At 37.3% G+C, this 21,720-nt stretch overlaps 2 protein-coding genes across 2 annotated transcripts in view; one reads left to right on the top strand and one right to left on the bottom strand.

Annotated features, from left to right (window-relative positions):
* Position 1: 1 nt before the first annotated feature.
* On the bottom strand, positions 2–6,434 carry rbbp9 (retinoblastoma binding protein 9). Its single transcript, XM_067395775.1, has 5 exons — positions 6,247–6,434; positions 6,084–6,126; positions 5,891–5,996; positions 1,691–1,776; positions 2–1,607 (listed from the first exon to the last, which is right to left on the bottom strand). The coding sequence occupies exons 1-5, from the start codon at positions 6,340–6,342 to the stop codon at positions 1,384–1,386; spliced, it is 555 nt and encodes a 184-aa protein (XP_067251876.1). The 5' UTR covers positions 6,343–6,434; the 3' UTR covers positions 2–1,383.
* A 1,033-nt stretch (positions 6,435–7,467) lies between these two features.
* Positions 7,468–21,720, top strand: part of arhgef3 (Rho guanine nucleotide exchange factor (GEF) 3) — a 165,337-nt gene continuing 151,084 nt past the window's right edge. The window contains exon 1 of the mRNA XM_067395770.1: positions 7,468–7,708. Within this exon, the coding sequence (XP_067251871.1) occupies positions 7,674–7,708 (35 nt within the window). The 5' untranslated portion in view covers positions 7,468–7,673. The remainder of the gene's footprint in view (positions 7,709–21,720) is intronic.

The raw sequence follows: 21,720 nt of genomic DNA, 5'->3' as shown, positions 1-21,720 counted from the left end.
GGCCATTTTGGCTTGGCTTTGAAGTATCACACTCGCTGCTTGAAGAAATGTTGCTGATCGGCTATTTCTGATGAATATGTGTGATGTTATAACCTCATGGGTTATAGATAACTGCTTTTCTTAAAACATAACTATATGTCTCTGAAAATAACTAGTAAGACCTCTCCAATAGAGCAAAGAAAATGTTTACTTGTGAGCAGTTTGGCTGGTCTTCATGATGGTATGGTTTTGACAAGTGCACTTTACTTCCAATCTCAGGTTTATAGAATAAGCAATATATGATTCTCATGACAGCAGTTTTATGAGATAGACCTCCATTTGTTGCAGGTTTTTTATTTATTTATTAAAATATAATTTACTCACCCATGTTGTTTAAAACCCTGTGTAACACACACACAAATGTAGTTTTGCATTTTGAGCTCTAAAAATGCACCATAAAAGTTGTCCATACAATTTGTGTGTTCTGTTCCAAGTCTTCTGAAGCCGTACAGTTGCTTTGTGTGACAGCAGAATATGATTGTTGTTATCTTGTTCCAAGGGAGACACATTTAGGATGAGAAAATGATCATTTTTATTTTTGAGTGAAATTTATAGAAATATAGCTGTTTACTTAAAAAGTCAGTGTTGAATGCTTTATTTCAGTCCACTATTAAAATAATTAATTAGACATACCGGTCCTCAACCAAGTAAGAGTAGGTGTATATTTTAATTAAATTAAATGTTTATATTGACCTTTAACAAATGGTGCTATAGCTGATTAGAACCAGAATTGTAGCCTTTCATGTCTAAATATAGGACTTTATCTATACATACGAGGAATAAAACCTCATTTTTGTTACTATAATTGTAATAACCTGAACTGAGATAAATGTTTGCACAGACGAGTAACTATTGAACTGTATGAGTTGGATGTTGTTTGAAAACAAAACTGCTGTAAGTGCCATTACTTCTTTGATTTTGTTTCAATTACTGTTTTGTCCTAGTTTACATTTTATTTCAGATGTTTGGATTTCTACATACTACTGTGAAGAAAACTTGTGGATTTATATGATGTACTGAAAATCAAAATGGACCGTTATAAATTCTGCCACAATAAATTGTCTTCTCTTCTTGTAAGGTACAAGATTTATTTTGGCCCCTAAGAAATAAAATGATAACTTACAGCAGAGGTCTTCAACACAGGACCCACTGTCCTGTAGAGTTCAGCTCCAACCCTTATCAAACACACCTGAACCAGCTAATCATTCTCTTTGGTATTGCTTGAAAATTACATGCAGGTGTGCTGAATCAGGTAAAATAAAATGTGCAGGACAGTGGGTCTGACTTATAGCATGTCAGTAGTGTATTTAAATACACACAGGATGAAGTGTACAGTTTTTGTATTTAGCTGTTGGTTTTTAGCTTTTTTATTACGTCGATGAGCTCGGGGAAGACTGTGTTCTGGAAATGTCCGCGGTCTGAATATTTATATAAATCTGTCTTAAGTCCATCAGCCACTTCCTGTTGCTCTTCCCAGGGCAGAAAAGGGTCGTCTGTGGATCCAAACTGAAGTATGTGCTTCACGTTTGTTCTTATCTTTTCCCATTCCCATGGCCGGCTGAAATATCCTGAGAGTAATAAGAGAAGGCACATTAGCAGCGCACAGTCACATTGATGACGAATGACATGAGTGATTTTTATTCAAACTCACCACTTTCACGTTCATTCTCATCTCCCAGATCTGATGTGTACGCACCTACCAGAATAATGGCAAAAACTTTGTGTGTTTCTGCATACCTGAAGCCCACCAAAAGAAAGCAATCAGTTTAAAACAAGTAGTTTAGAAAGTGGGTAACACTTTACAATAAGGTTCATTAGTTAAACATTAGTTAATGTATTAACTAACATGAACTAACCATGAGCATTACATTTCTTACTGTATTTACTTATCTTCGTTAACATTAATGAAAATACAGTTCATTGCTTGTTTATGTTAGTTCACAGTGCATTAACTAATGTTAACAATATTGTAATAATGTATTAGTAAATGTTGAAATTAACATTAACAAAGACTAATAAATGCTGTAGAAGTGCAATTCATTATTAGTTCATGTTAACTAATAGATAACTAATGAACCTTATTGTAAAGTGTTAACAGGAATTTTAATCACACATTCAGTTGTTTGGGGTTATAAATATTAGTATTTTACTTTTCAACTCGTTTTAAAAATGTGCTGGCTAAGAGATTGATAATTCAGGTAAGTGAACGATGAATCACTCATGATTAGGTATGGATATATCGCGTTCATTATCGAATTCGATATCTGCGATAATGAACGCGATATTGCGTGGCTTATCAGTGATCTACGGCTCTGTCTATTAAATGCAGCTCCATTTGAAAGCAGGTGATGGCGATTTAGCGGTAATCAGGGTACCGGCTTTGCTGACGAAATGCGCGTGACAATAGGCTTGTTTGAGATGCGCCTGGCCTCGCCTTAAGTTCAGCCGAGAGTAGGCAGGTGCAGTGAGGGGAGGAGTGAAAAAAGTGCAGGCAAGATGGACAATTCTCCGTTCTCGGAGTGCATCAGACACCTGCGAGATCAAAGGCGGATATCGCGGGATTCACACTCGTGCGCTGTGTTGCTGATAAACTGGATGTCATTTACGTTCTGTTGCTTTTAAATTAAAATAAACATAATGAAAAATACACCCAAAGTACTTGATATTTATTTCCATTCGAAGGATGTGTGTATCAATCATTTTTATTTTAATTACAGACATGTTTTTATAGATTTTTATAAATATGATAACAATCACATAACCCACAGAGAGATCGCACTCTCAGAGACTTTTGGAATATTCACACATAATTTATACGCATAAAATAATGGCATTAGTGTTTCAAAATCAAACATTTTAAAAGAGATCAATACATCACGGTTGTTTAAACCAATAAGCTTTAAGCTGTGTCGTCATCAAGTCGTTTCCCATCGTGCTTTTGGTCAGCGCAGTCTGTGGAGAGGAACTGCGCTCGACTGCAGAATCGAGAAGGAGGTCTCTGCGGAACAGAAAGGGGCGGCTCCCAACTTTGGGGTGTTGTCACACGGGAATAGGTGTTTTTCAACCTCTTTACCTGATTAGCTCAAATCGAGTGGGATATTTCCGGAAAAACAATAAGAGATATGTATTGTATATGAATGTAAGTGTATTATTTAAGTTGTTTAACGTTTCTTTTGTGTGAATATGCTTGCTAGCTCGTTGTAAAAAGCTCCAAGCAATGTTCCACTCACTTCTAGCGATAACTATTATTAGCTAACATTCGCTATTCTATTTGATGTATCTGTTAGTCACTTGATTTGTTTTAGTTTTGCGAGGTTGTGGCTACAGTGTCTGTGGTCAATAAAATGATTATAAAGTTTAAAGTCTTCAGAGTCATCATTTCAGGTTAACACATTTTTTTTTTTTTTTAAGTTTACACAAGGTCAGTAAGTAGTCTTATGAATGCATATAAAGCTTATACTCATACAATATACGCTGAGACGGTCATGTGTTTCTGTGTGGTTGATAGGCTACACTTAAAATTAAAGTTAATTATATCACAACTGTCTAGCCTATGTATTCTATATAATATATAATATTATAATATATATAATATTATATATTATATATATAATACTATAGCTTTTATGACGAAGGTTTACACTTTGCACGTGAAATTTGGCATGCGAGAGATTAAATAAAATAGGCTGTTGATCGCGTGCAACTGGTTGTGTTCTTCTGCGTTATATTCATATTGAAGAGCATCAATCATTAAACAAGACTAGTAGCACAAGAAGGCGATCTAGCCTTAAACTATTTGAGGTGAAAAAATACCGTAGTAATTTATAGTAAATACTATAGTGTTTTGAACCTTGAATTAATTTGTTGTGGTAATTATATAGGCTATTGCTGTGGTAATATAACAACTATAGTAATATAAACAAATTACGTTACCCAATACTGTGCTAAGTTTTCTTTAAACTATATATTACAATACACGCAGTTTACTGTAGTAAAAACTAAAGTACTACAGCCTATGCTGCTGTAGCATTCATTAACAATAAAGTGTTGTAAATACTATAATATACAGTAGGCTATACTACAATTTACTGGTTCAAAAACACTATATACTATCAATTACTATAGTATTCTTACACCCCATGCATGTCCAACCAAATGACGCCGATCAGATAAGTTCAGACAAATGACTACTTGTCTATGTAAAATATATAGCCATTGTGACAAAATTACATCCCGTGTCATTATAATTCGTAGGTTAGTTTATGCAAAATAATAATAATAAAATAAATAAATAACTAGCGCTAAAAAAACGGAGTAGGCTAATAAAACTTGCATAAATCATATATTTCGCCCTCTCGAGCTATAAGCTACAGGTCCTGTAAAATAGTTCATACTCTTCAAAATAAATGAATGTATTATAGTAAAATGTTTCCATATATCTAGGCAGGCACTCGCATAGTTGTAGGTTAACGCATAGTTTCCCTGTTACGGAAGTCAAGCATGCAGCAATATTTTATTTATTTTTCATTATCTCGACATAATTGTTTCTCGGGATCTAAACATTAAAAAAGTAGTTGTGTTCATAAGAAAACAAGAAAAAATTAAATAAAATAATAATGAATGGCCTTTCAAGCTTCCGTACTTTAAAAAAAAGCCTATCCCGGCTTCCGTACTTTTTTGGTTGGATCGTTATAAACACCTCTCTCAGTTAGAAAACACCATAGACAGTAAAAGAAATGGACACAGCGACCCCATTGGAACTCAATTGAGTCAAGTGAAGCCCATTTTTAGCGATTTTTAGCACTTCCGCTTCTGACGCGCAGACTCACACTAAGCTTGATGACGTCCGCAACCTGTCTGACAGATGTAAATCTTCTAGTAGCTGTACGTGCAAACTGCCATCGTTAATCTTGCAGAGACGGCGAGCTTGAGCGGGGAGTTCTTTGGCGTGAGTGAGCAGGAGTAAGTCTTCTGATTAATTATTTTGTATAGTATTTTAAAATGTAACGCCAGTACGCCATATTAATATAATCTCCCCGATTGCCTGCGAGCTTCTCCTCCTGTCTGTACGGTAATTTCGCTACTGTGCGACAGAGAGTCGAGTGGTTATGACGCAATAGTTAGCCTATTTTTACAACAACTGTTTCTACGGGGCCATAATGTAACATAGAAGGTAATGGAGCCCTTTATACATTGTCGTGTATCTTTGGAAATAAATAATGGACAAATGGAGTTTTTAAACGCCTCAGATGTAGTTATTCACTGTCAAAGTGACGCCAAAATGAATGGGAGTCAATGGGGATGCTAACGCAAGTGAAGTTCTGCTACAAGATGGCGGCACCCGGCCGACTTCAACTTCCGGTCGACTTCCTTGGGCACTGGAAAACACCCCAAAATTGGGAGACGGCCCTCTTTTGTTCCGCAGAGACCTATACTTGTGGCAGAATCCGACACGTCCGCCTCGCCCTCGCGAGAGGTTTTTGACACACGTCAGCATGACATCAGAGCAAGGCGGACCACCCTCGGACACATTTCTAACCGGCATGCATCTCGCGGTGATCACCGTTGATCGATTCTGCGCAGAATTTGCTCATCTCAAACAAGCCTAATTGCATGCGATATATCCCCCAGCCCTACTCATGATCAATGTGATAAATCAGATGAATCACTGAACTCTATTTGACTCGAGTTATTAAGAACAAAACAAAAGAAGCGTAAATAAATACATTAATAGATTAATTAAATAATTAAGCAAATAGCTAATTTGCTGGCTAACAGTGTGATCATAGATGAATTAGTCCTAATGAATCGGATAGATGAATCGCTTTGACGAATCATCGAGTTTCATTACCTCATGGCTGCAGCAGCTCCTGAACTGTGTCCGATGATGACAGTTTCTTCATCACATTCCAGATCCTTCTCCATGAACGGCAGCCAGATGCTCTCTTTGGCAGTTACTGTCAGGTTAAATATAATATATTATACCGGAAATATATGCATCACATCTCATGTAACGTTAATGTAATCATGTGAATTTGAACTACCAGGATCCGGCATGTTCTTCAGCTTGCATAACACTTCTGGAATCTGTAAAAATGATACACCATATTTTAATATTCGACCAAGTTAGTTGAAATGAATTAATATTTCATTTTAACAGCTGAAATGTGTCTCTATGATTTTATTCTCTTGTTGAAATCATCATACCTCGCTTATTCGTTTTTTTGCCCATCCATACCAGTTGCAGTGCTCAATATTCCCTGCTCCGTTTCCCGGCACAATCACTGCTCTATTAAGAGGCATTTATAACCCTAGGATCAGCTCCTCACGCAAAAACTTAACTCAAACGGAAATAAACACAACTGACACGTGCGGAACATTGAGGTTTTCTCCTTTCAAATATTATGCTGCGTATCGCCACCTGGAGGCCAGTCCGCCAGTTTCTCTCCATTTGACAGGATTCCCAAACTGTTTTTGTCAGCGGAATCGACACATTATCTCAAAATAAAGTCAGAATTGTTAGATTAAAAAATCGCAATTACCCACTGATCTGTAATAGATTATATAGTTAAGTGCTATTATCCTTTCTTACGAGCTACAAGCAGGTAGTAATTTATATTATTAGTAGCCTAATATTAGTATTATTTTTTAAACATTGGTTGGTGGTGTGCTTCTAGTAGTCGGTGGAGTAAGATGGCACCTTTGAATAATTTTACATTTACAACTAAATTAGCTAATTTATTTCCTATAATGACACATTGACTGATGTATCATCATCCTACACATGCTAAACTTATATCAATATGTTACCATTTAAAAGTAAATGCACATTATTCTTAAGGGGTGCATCTTCCCCCATGTTACCCTAAATATCATAAAGGGATTTTCCATGAAATGCGTGATCGAGTTTAGAATAGCTAATTATTATTAAGAAATGTAGTGTCAAAACTGGACACTTATCTTCACCTCTTATCTTTACCTTTCAAAACAATAATGTTTATGTTATTTTTAAATACTTAAAAATTAGTGATTGGTAAAAAGTAGTGAGGTTCCTAAAACGGCGCAAGGGGGCATTCTAATAACGTTTCTTTTTATGACGTTAAAGTATTCGACCCATTCTAAGGATTGATATAAATGTACAGTTTTAATGAGAAATAATGTTACAGTGAAACAGCAACATAGTGAAATGATCTGCAACACATATATAGCATTTCAAGTGTTTCATGGATACAATAAAACTTAAAAGGATACCACGTTATTATTTAGCCATAATAATGATCTATCTAGGCTAGTAACTGTTTTTAGTGGGACAGATCCGTGCAAGAGCGCGCGATCAGTCATCGGTAAACCTCTCCCATCCGACTGAGGAGTGTGCGCGCGCGCGCTGCTGGCGTGTCACAACAGTAGCCTACAAACGAGGAATAGGAGAGCGCTAACATTTAAAGTATGCTGTTCGGCTGCTGCGAAGCTGTTTAATTTCATACTTTTACAAGTTTTTGTTAAGCTAGTCGAAACACGCGTGGTATGTACGCATGCATGTGTAAGTGAAGTATTAGTTAGCTGTATCTGTGATCAGATGGACTGATCAATGACTGAGGGTGTGAACTGATGTGAGTTGGATATCAACAGTTTCAATGCAATCGAGTGTCGGAGCTGATGAAGTATCAGGGTGAGTACTAATCCTATTATACATAAATGGCCAAATATGTTTTTTATTAATTAGAAGGCTTCACTGATAACCACCCAGCTGACAAAATTATGTTTTAAGAACGTTTTGCTAACGTTCCCATTGAGTTATGAAACATGTTCTCCTAACATTGTTGAAACAAATAGTGAGTGGCAACATTTAAATATGTTACATGAACAAAATGTTACAGGAATGCTACATGAACAAAAATGTTTGAGAAAAACGCTCTATGAATGTTTTGAAAACATTTTTGACAACAAGTCCAGATAACTTGGAACGTTCTATTACAAGTAGAACGTTTGTCCATAAAGTTGAGAGAATTTATCTTAGACCGCATAGACTGCATTGAAATTTTAGCATTCCAAATGTACATTTTAATTTAAACTTGGAAATATTCAGACTTTATACATGGTAAACCCTGTCATATGTCCTTCTCTATAAACACACACACATACAGCACTGTAATTCACTGCTGAGCCTGTTTTGAGCATTTTTTTTTTTTTTTTTTTTTAGCTTTTTACATGCAAGTCGGCAAAAATAACATGATGGTGTGGAATGCTGGTTTTCCGTCGACTTTTTTAACTGTAATAGAAAAGTTTCATGCTGGTCTTGCAAAGATTTGCTTGTTAGGGCTCTAGATTTGGTTCGTTAGTTTTTCTGGACTGTTCATATCTTCATTTCAGACTCATGCAGTAGTTGGTTTTCAGTTCTGTATGATTAGACATGTGAGAGTATGTCATGACAGCTGTGGCCATGGGTAGGACTATACTTTTATTCCCTATAAATTTAGATACCGCAACAGATGTCTCAGTGACCTGGTGGGGTTCAAAAGTCACTGTCTATGAAGATATGATCTTGTAAGCCTGAAGGACAGATGAAAAATCACTGGTCACATGACAGCAGATGGCTCACCTGTCAAGTATGTTGGCAGGTGTTGCCTCAGACCACATGAGGCCAAATAACAGTCAGCTTCTGTCTGTCTGCCATGCTTTAGGTCTGTTTGTCTCTTAATATCCACAACAAGCAGGTTTTTTGTCTGCACAGGCCAACCAGAGATGAGACCCGGTTGGGCGAGAAGTGCAGCGAAGCGTGCCGAGTTATAATCCCCATGCTAATACTTGCTGAATGTGTTCAGAATAACCTTCAGACCAGGCCTGATCCTCATGGCCCTCTTCCTTGGTGGGATTAGGGAAGTTTTCTTTGGCTTTTCATGGCAAGTTCAGGGCAGGCCAGGCCAGGTTCTACAAATGTGTGTGATTCCCATCACACTCTTATTCTCCCACAGTGTACATACTTTAATAGAGCTCACTATTATGTCTATCATTTAAATGATGATCGCTGATTATGTGAATTAAGGGCACTGTAGGTTGTGTTTTGGGTGACGGGTGCCAACTGGGTGCTAGACCTGTTAGAATGCTTTTGTTTCATAAATTCATAAATGGTTCTTAATAAAGGGCATAACTGGTCATTTATCTCCAATTAGAAATAATAATTTTCTTATAATATACATTGCAGAATCACCTCATTTCTCAGAGAGTCCGAAAATGGAGCGTCTCTAAACCCCTTCTTTCCACAAGCTTACTTTGCACCGATTGGTCAGATAATAACTCAGTCTGTTGTGATTGGTCTACTCTGTTCTGATTGGTCAGATGGCTGTGTCAGAAATTGAACGATGATATTTTTATATTTTCTCATCATTTTTGTTCATCCATTGAAATTCAAAAAGTAGGAATAGGAATCAAGTTGAGTCATTTGAATTCCATATATAATATAATATAATATAATATAATATAATATAATATAATATAATATAATATAAAATGTGGTAAATGTGGATGATTAAACGTGACTGAGTGATGCGCAAGAACCAATGAGGTTTGTTCTCACGTCAAGCATTCTTGTTGAGCCTCTGTTAGTTTTCTTCTGTTTATGAAAAGGTCACATGGATTTGCAATGACATGAGGGTGTGTAAACAATGACAACATTTTCATTTTGGGGTGAGCTATTGCTTAGAAATGCACAACTCTTTGAAAGTCCTGATATGAAAAAATCCATGTGAAAGTGAAACTTCCCACACAGAGGTTTGTGAATTTCAGGGTTTTCTCATTTTGAGAACAGAAATACTTCTATTACATTCTGGGAGGAAGTAAGAATTTTCACAGGAAAAAAATCCCTTTTTTTCCCACACAGGGAGTAACAGGTCAGGTGCTGTCTGTGCATGCTTACTCAAAGCTCAAACAGTTTATGAGTCTCTATAGAAACAATGTAACACATAAACAGACATGGCCTTCATCACTAAGCCTGAAATGATATCAGAATGTCCCTTTCCTTCCTTTATAAGCATGGAGATAAAGTGAAGGTTCACACAGACAGACACAGACAACCCTCAACAATACAGGCCTGAGTGATCTAAAACTCACTATGTAACACACATAAGACCAGTTTCTCAAACTAATGTGTCCAAAACCTAGCTATGTTAAATGTAATAATAAAGCCATAGAGTTCCAAATTAGCAGATTGTAACATTTTTGACCATTATATGCAGCAGTCATGCATGGTCCTATTGAGACATACAAAGTTTAATTTTAATATGCAACAGCATTGCCACAGCCTCTTGTCCTGTCCGGTAGAGTTTCATTTGAAAACGGCATCAAAATTTCCTTTTGGTTATTTTTATGAAGCTTGGCCTAAAGAAATTCATCTGAAATGTTTGAGCAGTACTGATTGCAAATTAAGAAAAAGTTAGTATGTAATGCAATTTATTACACATTATAGGTACAGTACTGTGCAAAAGTCTTAGGCACGTCAGTATTTTCACACCCCAAAAAAGGTTTTAAGCCAGTTATTTATATCTTTTGCTGTAGTGTGTCAATAGGAAATATCCGTTCACATTTCCAAACATTCATTTTGCCATTAATTGTAATGATCCAGTGAGAGTTTTGAATACACAAGGAGTATCTGATCTCACCATCATCTAATCCATCTGTGATTACATGAAGAAACAGATAAAACTGAGACAAACTAAATCCAGGAGAACTGTGACCGTGTCTCTAAGATGCTTGAAGAAACCTGCCTGCAAAGATACAGTACTGTGAAGAGTTTTAGGCACTTGTGTAAAAATGCTTTAAAGTGAGGATGTTTTTAAAAAATACTTTTGTAAATAGATTTTATTTATCAGTTAACTTATATTAACTAAATAAAAACAATATTATGTGTGACCACCCTTTGCATTTAAAACAGCTCTTGTTCAGGTACACTTGGGCATCATTTTTCAGGTTGCTTTGGAGGCAGGTTTCTTAAAGGTAACATCAAATGTTTTTTTATATTCTGACTACTTTTAGATTACTAACTCGTTTATCATATTGATTTAAATAGGATAATCTTGTAACATATTGAAATAAAAATCCAAAGAGAAAGAAATTACTTTCTGTTCTTTGTTATCAACAACATGAAGCACATTAAATCTATTTAGAGTGCCAAATTTGTTTTTACCATGCCAAAAAAAAAAACATTTTACCATATGTTTTATAGGCTACAATAGACTCCCAAACTTAGAAGATACACATGTATCTCTTTTTTTATCAAATATATCTGGTTCCTCCTTTATGTACTGATAACAATACATGTTAGTCATAGTTTTGTAACAAATGAGTTTCCCTTCCAAGTTCTGACTGTGGCTGAAAGTGGAACAGATGGAAAGGCCTTGAAACATGGGAAGTGAGTAATTGGGAAATGTAGAGTTGTAGTGTGGAGTCGGGTTACTGAATCAGATTTTCTTACAGCTGTTGAGCGGCTCAGTTTGCACCTCCTGTTCTCACATAATCATTCTTTTTTGCTTTAACTAAGAGCGCCGTCCACTCCCTCATGTCCTGAGGCATGCAAAAAGAACTTGCAAACGTGGTTGCCTAATCCAGTCATTAATCATCAGTTATGAAGTTTTGTTGACACTGTTTTTCCATGTTGGAATGGATTATGTGTCTATCAACTGTCAGTTATTGAGTGGGGATGGTAAAAGAAGTTGCCCCCAAAGATGTAGAAAATCTCATTCTAATTAAATGTAATTTTTGATATTTATTTGTTAATGAAAAAAAAAAAAAAAACACTGTGCAACAATTGTATTCCTCCACATTTGACATTAATAAGCTATTCTATATTCTTTATCCTATGCTTTGGCTTTCTGCACCTGTTGTCCAAACTGATCTGATCATGCAGACTGCAGCTCAGCTGTGATGAAAATGCCTTTCAACCACATTGCTTTATTGTATCTGTAACTTGCATTGGCAACTTCAGCAATGGAAAATAAGGGATACTCTTAGTTTCTTTTTGTGGTAAAATAGGTGGTTTCTTTATACTACATGACATGTTTCACATAAACCATTGTTGGCAGATAGAAAGTAAAATCACTTTAATCAAAACATTTCACTGGAAGAAGTTTGTACATACTGTAGGGGAAGTGTACCTATTAAGCCTATTACGTTTAGGTGTTTTTTCATAGATATTGGCATGGATCATAAGAAAATCATTTGTTAAAATGCAAGATTTCTCTCTCATTTGAAAATGTATTTATTAGTTGATGTACATTTTAGAATATAAAATTTAGAATATTTATTTGAAAATTTATAAAAATATAAACTTTAACCACATTTAACAGTACATTAGCAACATGCTAACGAAAAATTTAGAAAGACAATTTACAAATATCATTAAAAATATCATGATATCATGGATCATGTCAGTTATTATTGCTCCATCTGACATTTTTTGCTATTGTTCTTGCTTGCTTACCTAGTCTGATGATTCAGCTGTGCACATCCAGACGTCCTGCCCTTGTCTAATGCTTGAACATGAGCTGGCATATGCAAATAATAATACTGTTAAGTAACAGTCGGTGTTATGTTGAGATTCGCCTGTTCGTCTGAGGTCTTTAAAAGAAATGAGATTTATATAAGAAGGAGGAAACAACGGTGTTTGAGACTCACTGTATGTCATTTCCATGTACTGAACTCTTGTTATTTAACTATGCCAAGATAAATTCAATTTTTAATTCTAGGGCACCTTTAAGTCGGCTTGACTCTGGAGTTGTAGATGGAGTCAAGCTGGAAGTTTGACTGGGTTTACCTCGGGAGCCAAGCCGAGTTGGGGCTCCATACTCTGGGCTTACGGGGGTAGTGGGCCTCCCACGTCACAAGTATGGAGCCTTAACTCGGCTTGGATCCCAAGTTATACCCGGTTATACATAAGGATTTTTAGGACAAAACAGGCTCTATCTCAATTGAACTAATATGTGTAATTTGTAGGCCTATTTAAATATAGTTGTAAATTAAGGTAGTAAGTAAGGTAAGGTAAGTTAAAAGGTTAGTAAGGGAAAATCACACAAAGAAATGTTATCATCAGAAACACATAAGGTGGGCTTCAATGGTTCCACGGTGAGTAATGGTGAAAAAAGACAATGTTTTCCTAAAAAAATGTAAGATATGTTTACAAAGACACGCATGGAGCTTAAATATAATGTGGACTAAGTATCATAGTAAGTTTCATTGTGTCCACATTGAGAAAAGTTTAAAACAAATTCATTCAAGGTTTGCTTGTGTTGGCTATAGTTTGCATTCATTTTGTGGTTCTGTATCATTTAAGCCCATCTTAAAAAAAAAATTATGCTCATACAATTTGTTACAATTAATTGCTCTACAAAGCAATTTATGATGTATGCATTTGTAAATTAAGGTAAAATTATGGAGTCAAAATAATTCCACATATATACGCAAAAAAACTAAGTTTTGCAAACGAAAATTAAGGTATTGAGAAAAATAAATGTGCTTTTTCAAACAAAAATAAAGAATTGCAAAACATAAATGAAACAGCGCAAAAAGCAATGATTTTACAATACATTATTTTCCATGGTCATATCTATTAATTTATTTGCAACGCTGCTTTTATTTTGTGTGTCAGTCTAGTTTGAGCTTGCGATGCCGTTTTCCCTTTGCGCTTCATTTTTCTGTGCGTCTCGCTTTGTGGCACTGTTTTGACGTGGGGGTGGAGTCAGGGGACTGGGGCGTGTACAAAATGCCTCCCTGGAAGTGACGTCATCGGCCCGAGACGGAGCTCACTGATCCAGGTACTGTCATGATGTGCAAAGGCTTGCGAGTGGATCGTTTCCTCTTATTCACTAGCATTAAAACATGCATGTTTTATGTACTATATGTGCATAATATTATATTAATTAGGGCTTTATTTTTATATTTATTGTTATGCTTATTTCCCCTTTCAATTCGTGTATTGCTTACCTAATTAACGTTCTGTGATAAGTGTGTTTTCATTTACAAATTAAACTAGCGAATTATTCATTTATAATTCTAGTATTTCTAGTAATTCCTGTCACATAGTTTAATCAAAGCTTTATTGGCATGTCGGGCTTTTACAGTATAGGCTATTATTTACAAAACTCTCCAGGGCTGCGTTTTAAAAAAGCATTGTTAAAACTAAACTCTGAACTAATGTAAACAAAGAACGCTTCTGTGCGCTGGCTTCCTCCCACAGGTTAAGAGATTTTAAACAAACACTGTTAATACACATGCAGTTAACCAAATGAAACAATACACATTTTAATGCTATAAAAGTGTACACATCGAGAGAAATAAATGCCAGATGTTCATGGTTACAACTTCTTTAACTTGAGCAAACACTGCTAATACACATATACATTTGTTAATAAGGTTAATAAAATGAAAACATGCATGTTTTAATGCTATTGGATAAAAAGAAGCGATCCACTCGCAAGCCTCTGCTCATCATGACAGTACATGGATCAGTGAGCTGCGTCTCGGGCCGATGACGTCACTTCCAGGGAGGCATTTTGTACATGCCCCCGTCCCATGACTCCACCCCCACGTCAAAACAGTGCCACAATGCGAGACGCGCAGAAAATGAAGCGCAAACGGAAAACGGCATCGCAAGCTCAAAATAGACTGGCACGCAAAATAAAAGCAGCGTTGCAAATGAATTAATAGATATGACCATGGAAAATATGTATTGCAAAATCATTGCTTTTCGCGCTGTTTCATTTATGTTTTGCAATTCTTTATTTTTGTTTGCAAAAAGCACATTTATTTTCCTCAATACTTTAATTTTCGTTTGCAAAACTTTATTTTTTTGCATATATATGCGGCATTATATTGACTCCATATAAAATGAATCACAAACCATTTATTGTTTATAGTTCACATGCTTAATTCTTTGGCAGTCTATCTTTCAGTAAGGCCAATGGTTTGACCTTTAGATTAGCTTTGTGTGCAAGCTAATAAAACTCAGCTTTCCCTTTTAAAGGAAAATTATATAAAATGATAAAGCACTATTTGTTCATTCACAAAAAACAATACATTTATCTCTTAGTTATTTGACATAATATCAATGTACTTGCCAAAGAAATGGCTGGAAATTGTAGAAATGTGTTGATTTCTGAAGGCTCTTGACTTCAAAGTTGAAAGTGGGCTTAAAGGCTACATGGGCTTAATGGGTAGCCTTATGCGGTGAGCTTTTATTCTAGGTTAGAGATCACAAACTGAAATTAGACCAGCTGTGAGCAAGTGAAGTGACATATATCTGACACAAAGTCACTCCCCCTGTATATCTTGCTCCAAATTCATTTCAGAGACAAAATTTCATGACTTTGAGTGATTATTACTTATCTTTACAATTAATATTAAAGGGATAGTTCACCCAAATATATCCATGTACAGATGGCACTGTTTTAACTAGTATATGAAGTGTTTCTTTTGCATCATAGAAAGTCTAAAACGTCTGTGTATTTTTCATCTGTTATAAAGTAATGCAAACACTGTGCGAGCATCACTACAGGAAGCAGAATAATTCAATTTCAATTCTGCCCTGACTGCAAGCGGCAAATCTCGCCAATTGGTCTGTGCAGTACAGTATTAGGTCGAACACACCTAATGTTTGTCAGCAAAATGATTTGGTTTAATTCCCTCCCAGAAGCTACTCACATGATGGCTTTCCCAAACACCTGTATCCGAACGCAAGAGAACATAACAGCATTTGAGTTTCGTCTACCACTCAGAGTCATTTATGATGGAGGAAAAAAGAGCCACAGATTCTTCCCCGATTGCAGCAATTTCGAATTTTATTACAGATATTTTGCACCAATTTCCCAGGAAATTATGATTTTGTTCTCATGAACTCATGGGATGGAAATGCTGCTTTTCTCGCAAATGCTTTAAGTTATAAGTTAAATTTGCAATTTTGGATGGACACATAGATAGATATACATCCACAGATGTAATTTAAAAATGTCCAATAAAGCAAAACAAAAAAACTGGGATGAAATAATGCACTGCAAAATTTCAATTTAAACTACTGTCTCAATGCATGACCCAGTTTACTTTCATTTTAAGTGCATTCCTCTGTTTATGTATGTGTATTACTGTTGTTTTTTGTTCTGTTTTTGTTTTTTTGTGCAGAGACAAAATTTCTGAAGCTTTCAATATTTTTTTTTTAATATTCTGTGGTAATCAATGTTATACTGCAAATGTTAACTTAACTTCTGTTGAACCCAGAACATTTCTTTTTAGGAATCAAACGTGATTTGGAGAATGTATTCAAGGATATTTGTATCTTTCTTTGTTTCTTTATCAGTCATGTGGTAAAATATAAGATTCAAGAGATGTTTTCAACTGATGTCTTTTATTTTTAAGGGCAGAATTTCTGTTGGCTTTAAAGGGTGAGGCTCTACAGTCCATGATGTCATGGCTATTCTTGCTTTGCCAGCATGTTAGTCAGTGTGTGTGTGTGTGTGTGTGTGTGTGTGTGTGTGTTGCATGTTAATTGGTTTATGTAGCAAGACCAAGTGCAAACAAATCTTTTCATGCATACACTGTACACACACATACTCATGCACATTACGCAGTCTATACTCATAAGCACATGATTCCAATAAGACTCTTTATGGAAAAACACTCTAAGAAAAACACATGACAACCCTGTGCCCCATTGCTGTCTTTATACATGCGTTTAATTCATTATGCAACTCTAATATGAAATGCAATTGAAATTAATTTTCAAATACAGATAAATAATGTTGATGAAATATGGTTGTGCACAGTACATTGCTCAATTGGTAAGTTTGTTGAACAGTGGAAACCTGTTTAAAAATAAGTTTTGCCGTTCTCTGTGACACTAGAGACAAGTTGTACAGTTCATCTTTACAATTTTTCTCAAATGCTTTGGCACATATTTGAACAATAACTTTAAAAAAAAAAAAGTCTTGACATTCTTTAAATGGGGTCATGAACTGCGTTTTTAATTTTTATTTTATAATATTTCTTTGAGAACCACTTATAATGTTATTGTAAGGGTTATGTCTCATTTGTTCTGTGTTTGATGTTTAGTTGGTTTTCACTGTTTCTAGATCAGTTTCCTTTGTCTGGGTTCTTTAGTTTGTTGCCATGGTTTTTTTATTGCTTGATTGAGTTGTATTGAGTTGAGTCGTCTCATTTCTTTGATTGGTTTGCTTGTCTATTTAAACCCTGTGTTTGTTCTGTTCTTTGTCTGATCTCATCCATGTGTGCTGGTTGTTCTGTTCGTGCTTTGCTACCCTGAGATTTTAGTTTCTTTGAGTTTATATTTAATAAAATAACTGCTGTGTTTAGATCCTGTTAATCTCATTCCATGATCTGCAACCGATCATGACAGAAGATCACACTGAAAATCATGGATCTAGCAACATTTCGGATCCTCCTCCTCTTCCAGGGAGCACACAGAGAATTTCTTAGATCTGGCTCATCTTGTGCATTACGACGACTGTCTCTGTGTTTTTCCTAGCAGGGCTCAATGCTCAGACAAAGTCATACCTGTCTGGAGACGGCCATCATGGGAGCTTCTAGGAATTCATTGACTTGGTATTGGTGAGTGAGAGGATCCTTAATCACCAGTGCCATGTCAGCCGCCTAGCATGCCCATCGCAAACAGAATGCCAGAGCCGTCATGGTGCCAGCACCAGAGCCAATGCCTAAGCCTATTATCGCCCCAGAGTCCGAACCCAACGATATGTCTGAACAGATGTGAGAGACGCAATATCATCTGTCGTTGTGGAGTATGAGGGAATGGAGTGGAGCCCCACCCATACTCCAGGGGCTGTGGTAAATGACCTGAATTCTGGCCCCTTTATTGAGGAGTGTGAGGAAATTAAATCCACGGCTGTTTCGTTGCCCAGCGCCATGCAAGCTATTTCTGTGATGTTCCCACCCTTCCTCCCACTCCCACCTCCTCTGCTCCATTTCGGCCAAGGAGACCATTCCTCAATTATTTTTCTGTCCCGTGTCAGCCAAGGAGGCCATTTTGAACTCTCTGCCTGCCCTGTATCCCCCATGTGTCCCTGTAACCCCCTGCCTGAGCTACCCAGTTCTTAGGCTCTGTCTCCGCTGGCTCCACTCAGCCCTTCAGCTCCTCCTACACTAGCTTCACCTTGCAGCCTGGATCTGCCTTGTGCTTCCTGTTTGCCAGCTCTGCCCGGGTTTGTCAACCACCTCACCACCTCAAACCTCAAAGCCTGTCACTCCAGCTCAACAGGTCAACCAGTTGGCTCTGCATTGGCTCCTCCTTCCCTCGGCTCCACCTGGGGCCATTGTTCTTTTGACTCCTCCAGGCTCCTTCATCCCTCCGGCTCCACCTTGTTCAGCTGTCATTCTGTCTACGCCATGGACTTCCGGTCCATGGGCTGTGCCTCGTCCCTCCACCCAGCTCCTCCTTCCCTCCAACTCTGCCTTGGTCCTTAAAGGATTAGTTCACTTTTAAATAAACTTTTGCTGATAATTTACTCACCCTCATGTCATCCAAGATGTCCATGTCGTCCTTTCTTCAGTCGAAAAGAAATTAAGTTTTTTGATGAAAACATTTCAGGATTTTTCTCCTTATAATGGACTTGAATGGGCACCAGACGGTTCAAGGTCCAAATGACAGTTTCAGTGCAGCTTCAAAGGGCTTTAAACAGTACCAGACGATGAATAAGGGTCTTATCTAGCGAAACGATTGTTCATTTTTAAAAAAATAAATACAATTTAAGTTTTATAAGCACAAATGCTCGCCTTGCTCTGTTCTCGGATGCGCATTGGTGACGTCACGTAATACGCAATTACGTTGAAAAGGTCACACTTGACATAGGCGGAAGTACAGATTCTGTGTTTACAACTTGAACATGCAAATACTAAGTCAAACGCCGTTTACAAAAAAAGGCAAAACAACAATGTCAGACGAGGAGAAGATGAGTTTTTCACCCTGCCCTACCTTTTTGAACCGGAATACACAGAGGAAGAAATTAGGCTGCTGCGGCGACACACACCCCTCAAGCATCGGGCAAACGTTGTGGTGCACATGTGGCAAATGCCAACAGAGGAAGAATCTCAATGCTGCCACGACTGGACCATTTCAATCTCGCCATTAGAATCAGTCGGTGAGTCCCTGTTTCCATCTCGCTGCATTACCAGACAAAATGGATTTCCACCGTTACTAAGCAACAGCGTTGCACACCGGACGCGAAGCTCAGCACCGCGCCACGTCTTTAAAATTCGAACGCATTGTTTTCTATGAGTGTACACACCGGCGGCGACATTCGGCGCCTGTCCGCGGTGCCCAGCTACAACTCAAAATCCTGACGCGCCACAGAGCGCCATGTACATTGTTTTACATTAAATTTATATTTTATTTCTCTCAAATCGTCGTTAATGTACATACTGACTTCACCCTGTGCTGCAAGACACATTAGTTTTACACTTTAACAGCTTGAATAAAGTCTAAAAATGTATAATAAACGTAGCCTTTTCTTTCATTTTGCTCTGTTGTGCCATTTTCCATGTACACTAACCTCAGTGCGAAATATTAAAGCATATGTAACGTTTCCCTGTTGATGTAAAACACTCCCATTGTGCAGCTGTTCTATCAGGAGTCGAGTCAAAATTGAGCTTGCGCATATATAATGTGCACGTCCGGTGTGCGACCCCCTTTAGAGGTATTTTTGTTCTGATGGAGAAGGGTATGACAGTCTGATTGCACTGACAACACAGGATGGAAGAACCATTTAGTTGTTTTATCTTTTTTTGTAAACGGCGTTTGACTTACCGTGTGTCTCAATCAGCTCCCTAGTTCAGTAGTCACGGCACTGATCAGGGAATCAGCCACATTCACTTTCATGATATACTGATTCACGACCTAGGGAACTAGGGAGCTGATTGGGACGCAGGGTTAGTATTTGCACGTTCAAGTTGTAAACACCGACTCTGTACTTCCGCCTATGTCAAGCGTGACCTTTTTAACGTAATTGCGTATAACGTGACATCACGGACGCGCATCCCAGAACAGAGCAAGGCGAGCATTTGTGCTTATAAAATGTAAACTTTTTTTATTTTATTTTTTTAAATGATCGATCGTTTCGCTAGATAAGACCCTTATTCATCACCTGGTATCGTTTAAAGCCCTTTGAAGCTGCATTGAAACTGTCATTTGGACCTTGAACCGTCTGGTGCCCATTCAAGCCCATTATAAGGAGAAAAATCCTGGAATGTTTTCATCAAAAACCTTAATTTCTTTTCAACTGAAGAAAGAAGGACATGGACATCTTGGGTGACCTGGGGGTGAGTAAATTATCAGCAAAGGTTTATTTAAAAGTGAACTAATCCTTTAATCACTCCACCTCAGTCCTCCAGCACCCTGGCTCCACCACCTCAGCCGTTTGTCTCGTTCACTGTCTGGTCTCTCCGGCTCTTCAGCTCTGTCTGGATCTCCTACACCTCCTGCTATGTCTCAGTCAGTCATCCCCTGGTTCCACCTGGTCCTGCCACCCAGGCTCCCCCCATGGCTCCTTCCTCCCTCGACTCCATCATGAGCCTGCATCCTGGTTCTCCTGTTCAGGGTTACTCCCTGCTTCATCCCATCTTTGTCTCTGCCCTGGTTGCTGGCTTTGTAAATAGTTACAGGAAAAACTGGGCATCATACACTAAACAACCAGACTGGGCAGACTGGGCTCTAAATGCAACAAACTTGCAAACAAAAGAACAATGTGTTCTAAAATCGACTCAAAATATCAAACATGTTTGACCTCCCCTGACTGGATAGAATCATAGTCTGAAGGTTAAATAAAAATAAAAAAAAATGTGTTTGTACCTGACTTTCTGTGAAATCTATGAACTCCCACTGCCCAAAATCTACAGACTGGCTCTGAGTTTCAGCAACTAGCACTGATACCTCCAGACTGCAAATCAGAGAAAAATCTGTGCAGAAGTCACTTGGCATATTCCAGCCTTTACACAATTATGCTGATGACTTTACGCTATGACTTTATTATATCTTTCTGGTACAAGAGAATATGAAGAGAAGGCAAGTTTAAACTCTGCTTGTGTTTGGCTTTGTGTGTATGTGTGTGTGTGCGCGCACACGTGTTTGTGTGTTGCCTGTGCAGGTAAGAGTCAGTGCAGAGATCATACAACATCTTTATAGTTTTGATTGTCTAGAGCTGCTGTGCTGTTGGTGATTAACAACAAACTCTCTTGTTTGTATTTACTCTTGTGTACTGTACATACATTTTTTTTTTTGTTTCCTTGTCGTTTGTTCATCATCTGTGCTTTATTTTCCATGAAGCATTTTGTTGCTCGTCAGGTGTGATAAACATATCCATTCGCATTGCGTGTGTAACAATGGCCAGATAATAATAGTTTTGCAGTTAAACTACTGCACACTAATGCCCACTAGTGAATGAGGTCATTGGTAGTGCATTCGCCTCGCATGCCAGCAGCAATCGGGCCGAGGTTCGAGACCGACTCAGAGCAGGGTGGTTAGTATTGGAGTTTTGTTTATCAACAATGTTCAACAACGAATTTGAGAAATCGCATACAGCACCTTTAAATGTATTAAAATGCATTAAACATATTAATTATTGTTTAAATAATATTTATTAAATTTATTACATTTATTTAAAGTTATTACACTTCTTA

The sequence above is a fragment of the Chanodichthys erythropterus genome, chromosome 10 (assembly GCF_024489055.1).
Source record: "Chanodichthys erythropterus isolate Z2021 chromosome 10, ASM2448905v1, whole genome shotgun sequence".
Taxonomy (NCBI): Eukaryota; Metazoa; Chordata; class Actinopteri; order Cypriniformes; family Xenocyprididae; genus Chanodichthys; species Chanodichthys erythropterus.
The sequence above is the reverse complement of the archived record's forward strand: the minus strand, read 5'-3'. Positions and strand labels throughout refer to the sequence as shown.

Coding starts and splice junctions, on each gene's coding strand:
- rbbp9 (XM_067395775.1), bottom strand. CDS start 6,342: ATGCCTCTTAATAGAGCAGTGATTGTGCCGGGAAACGGAGCAGGGAAT. Junction 5,997..6,083: donor GAAGAACATGCCGGATCCTG/GTAGTTCAAATT, acceptor TTAACCTGACAG/TAACTGCCAAAGAGAGCATC. Junction 1,777..5,890: donor GGAGCTGCTGCAGCCATGAG/GTAATGAAACTC, acceptor GGTGGGCTTCAG/GTATGCAGAAACACACAAAG.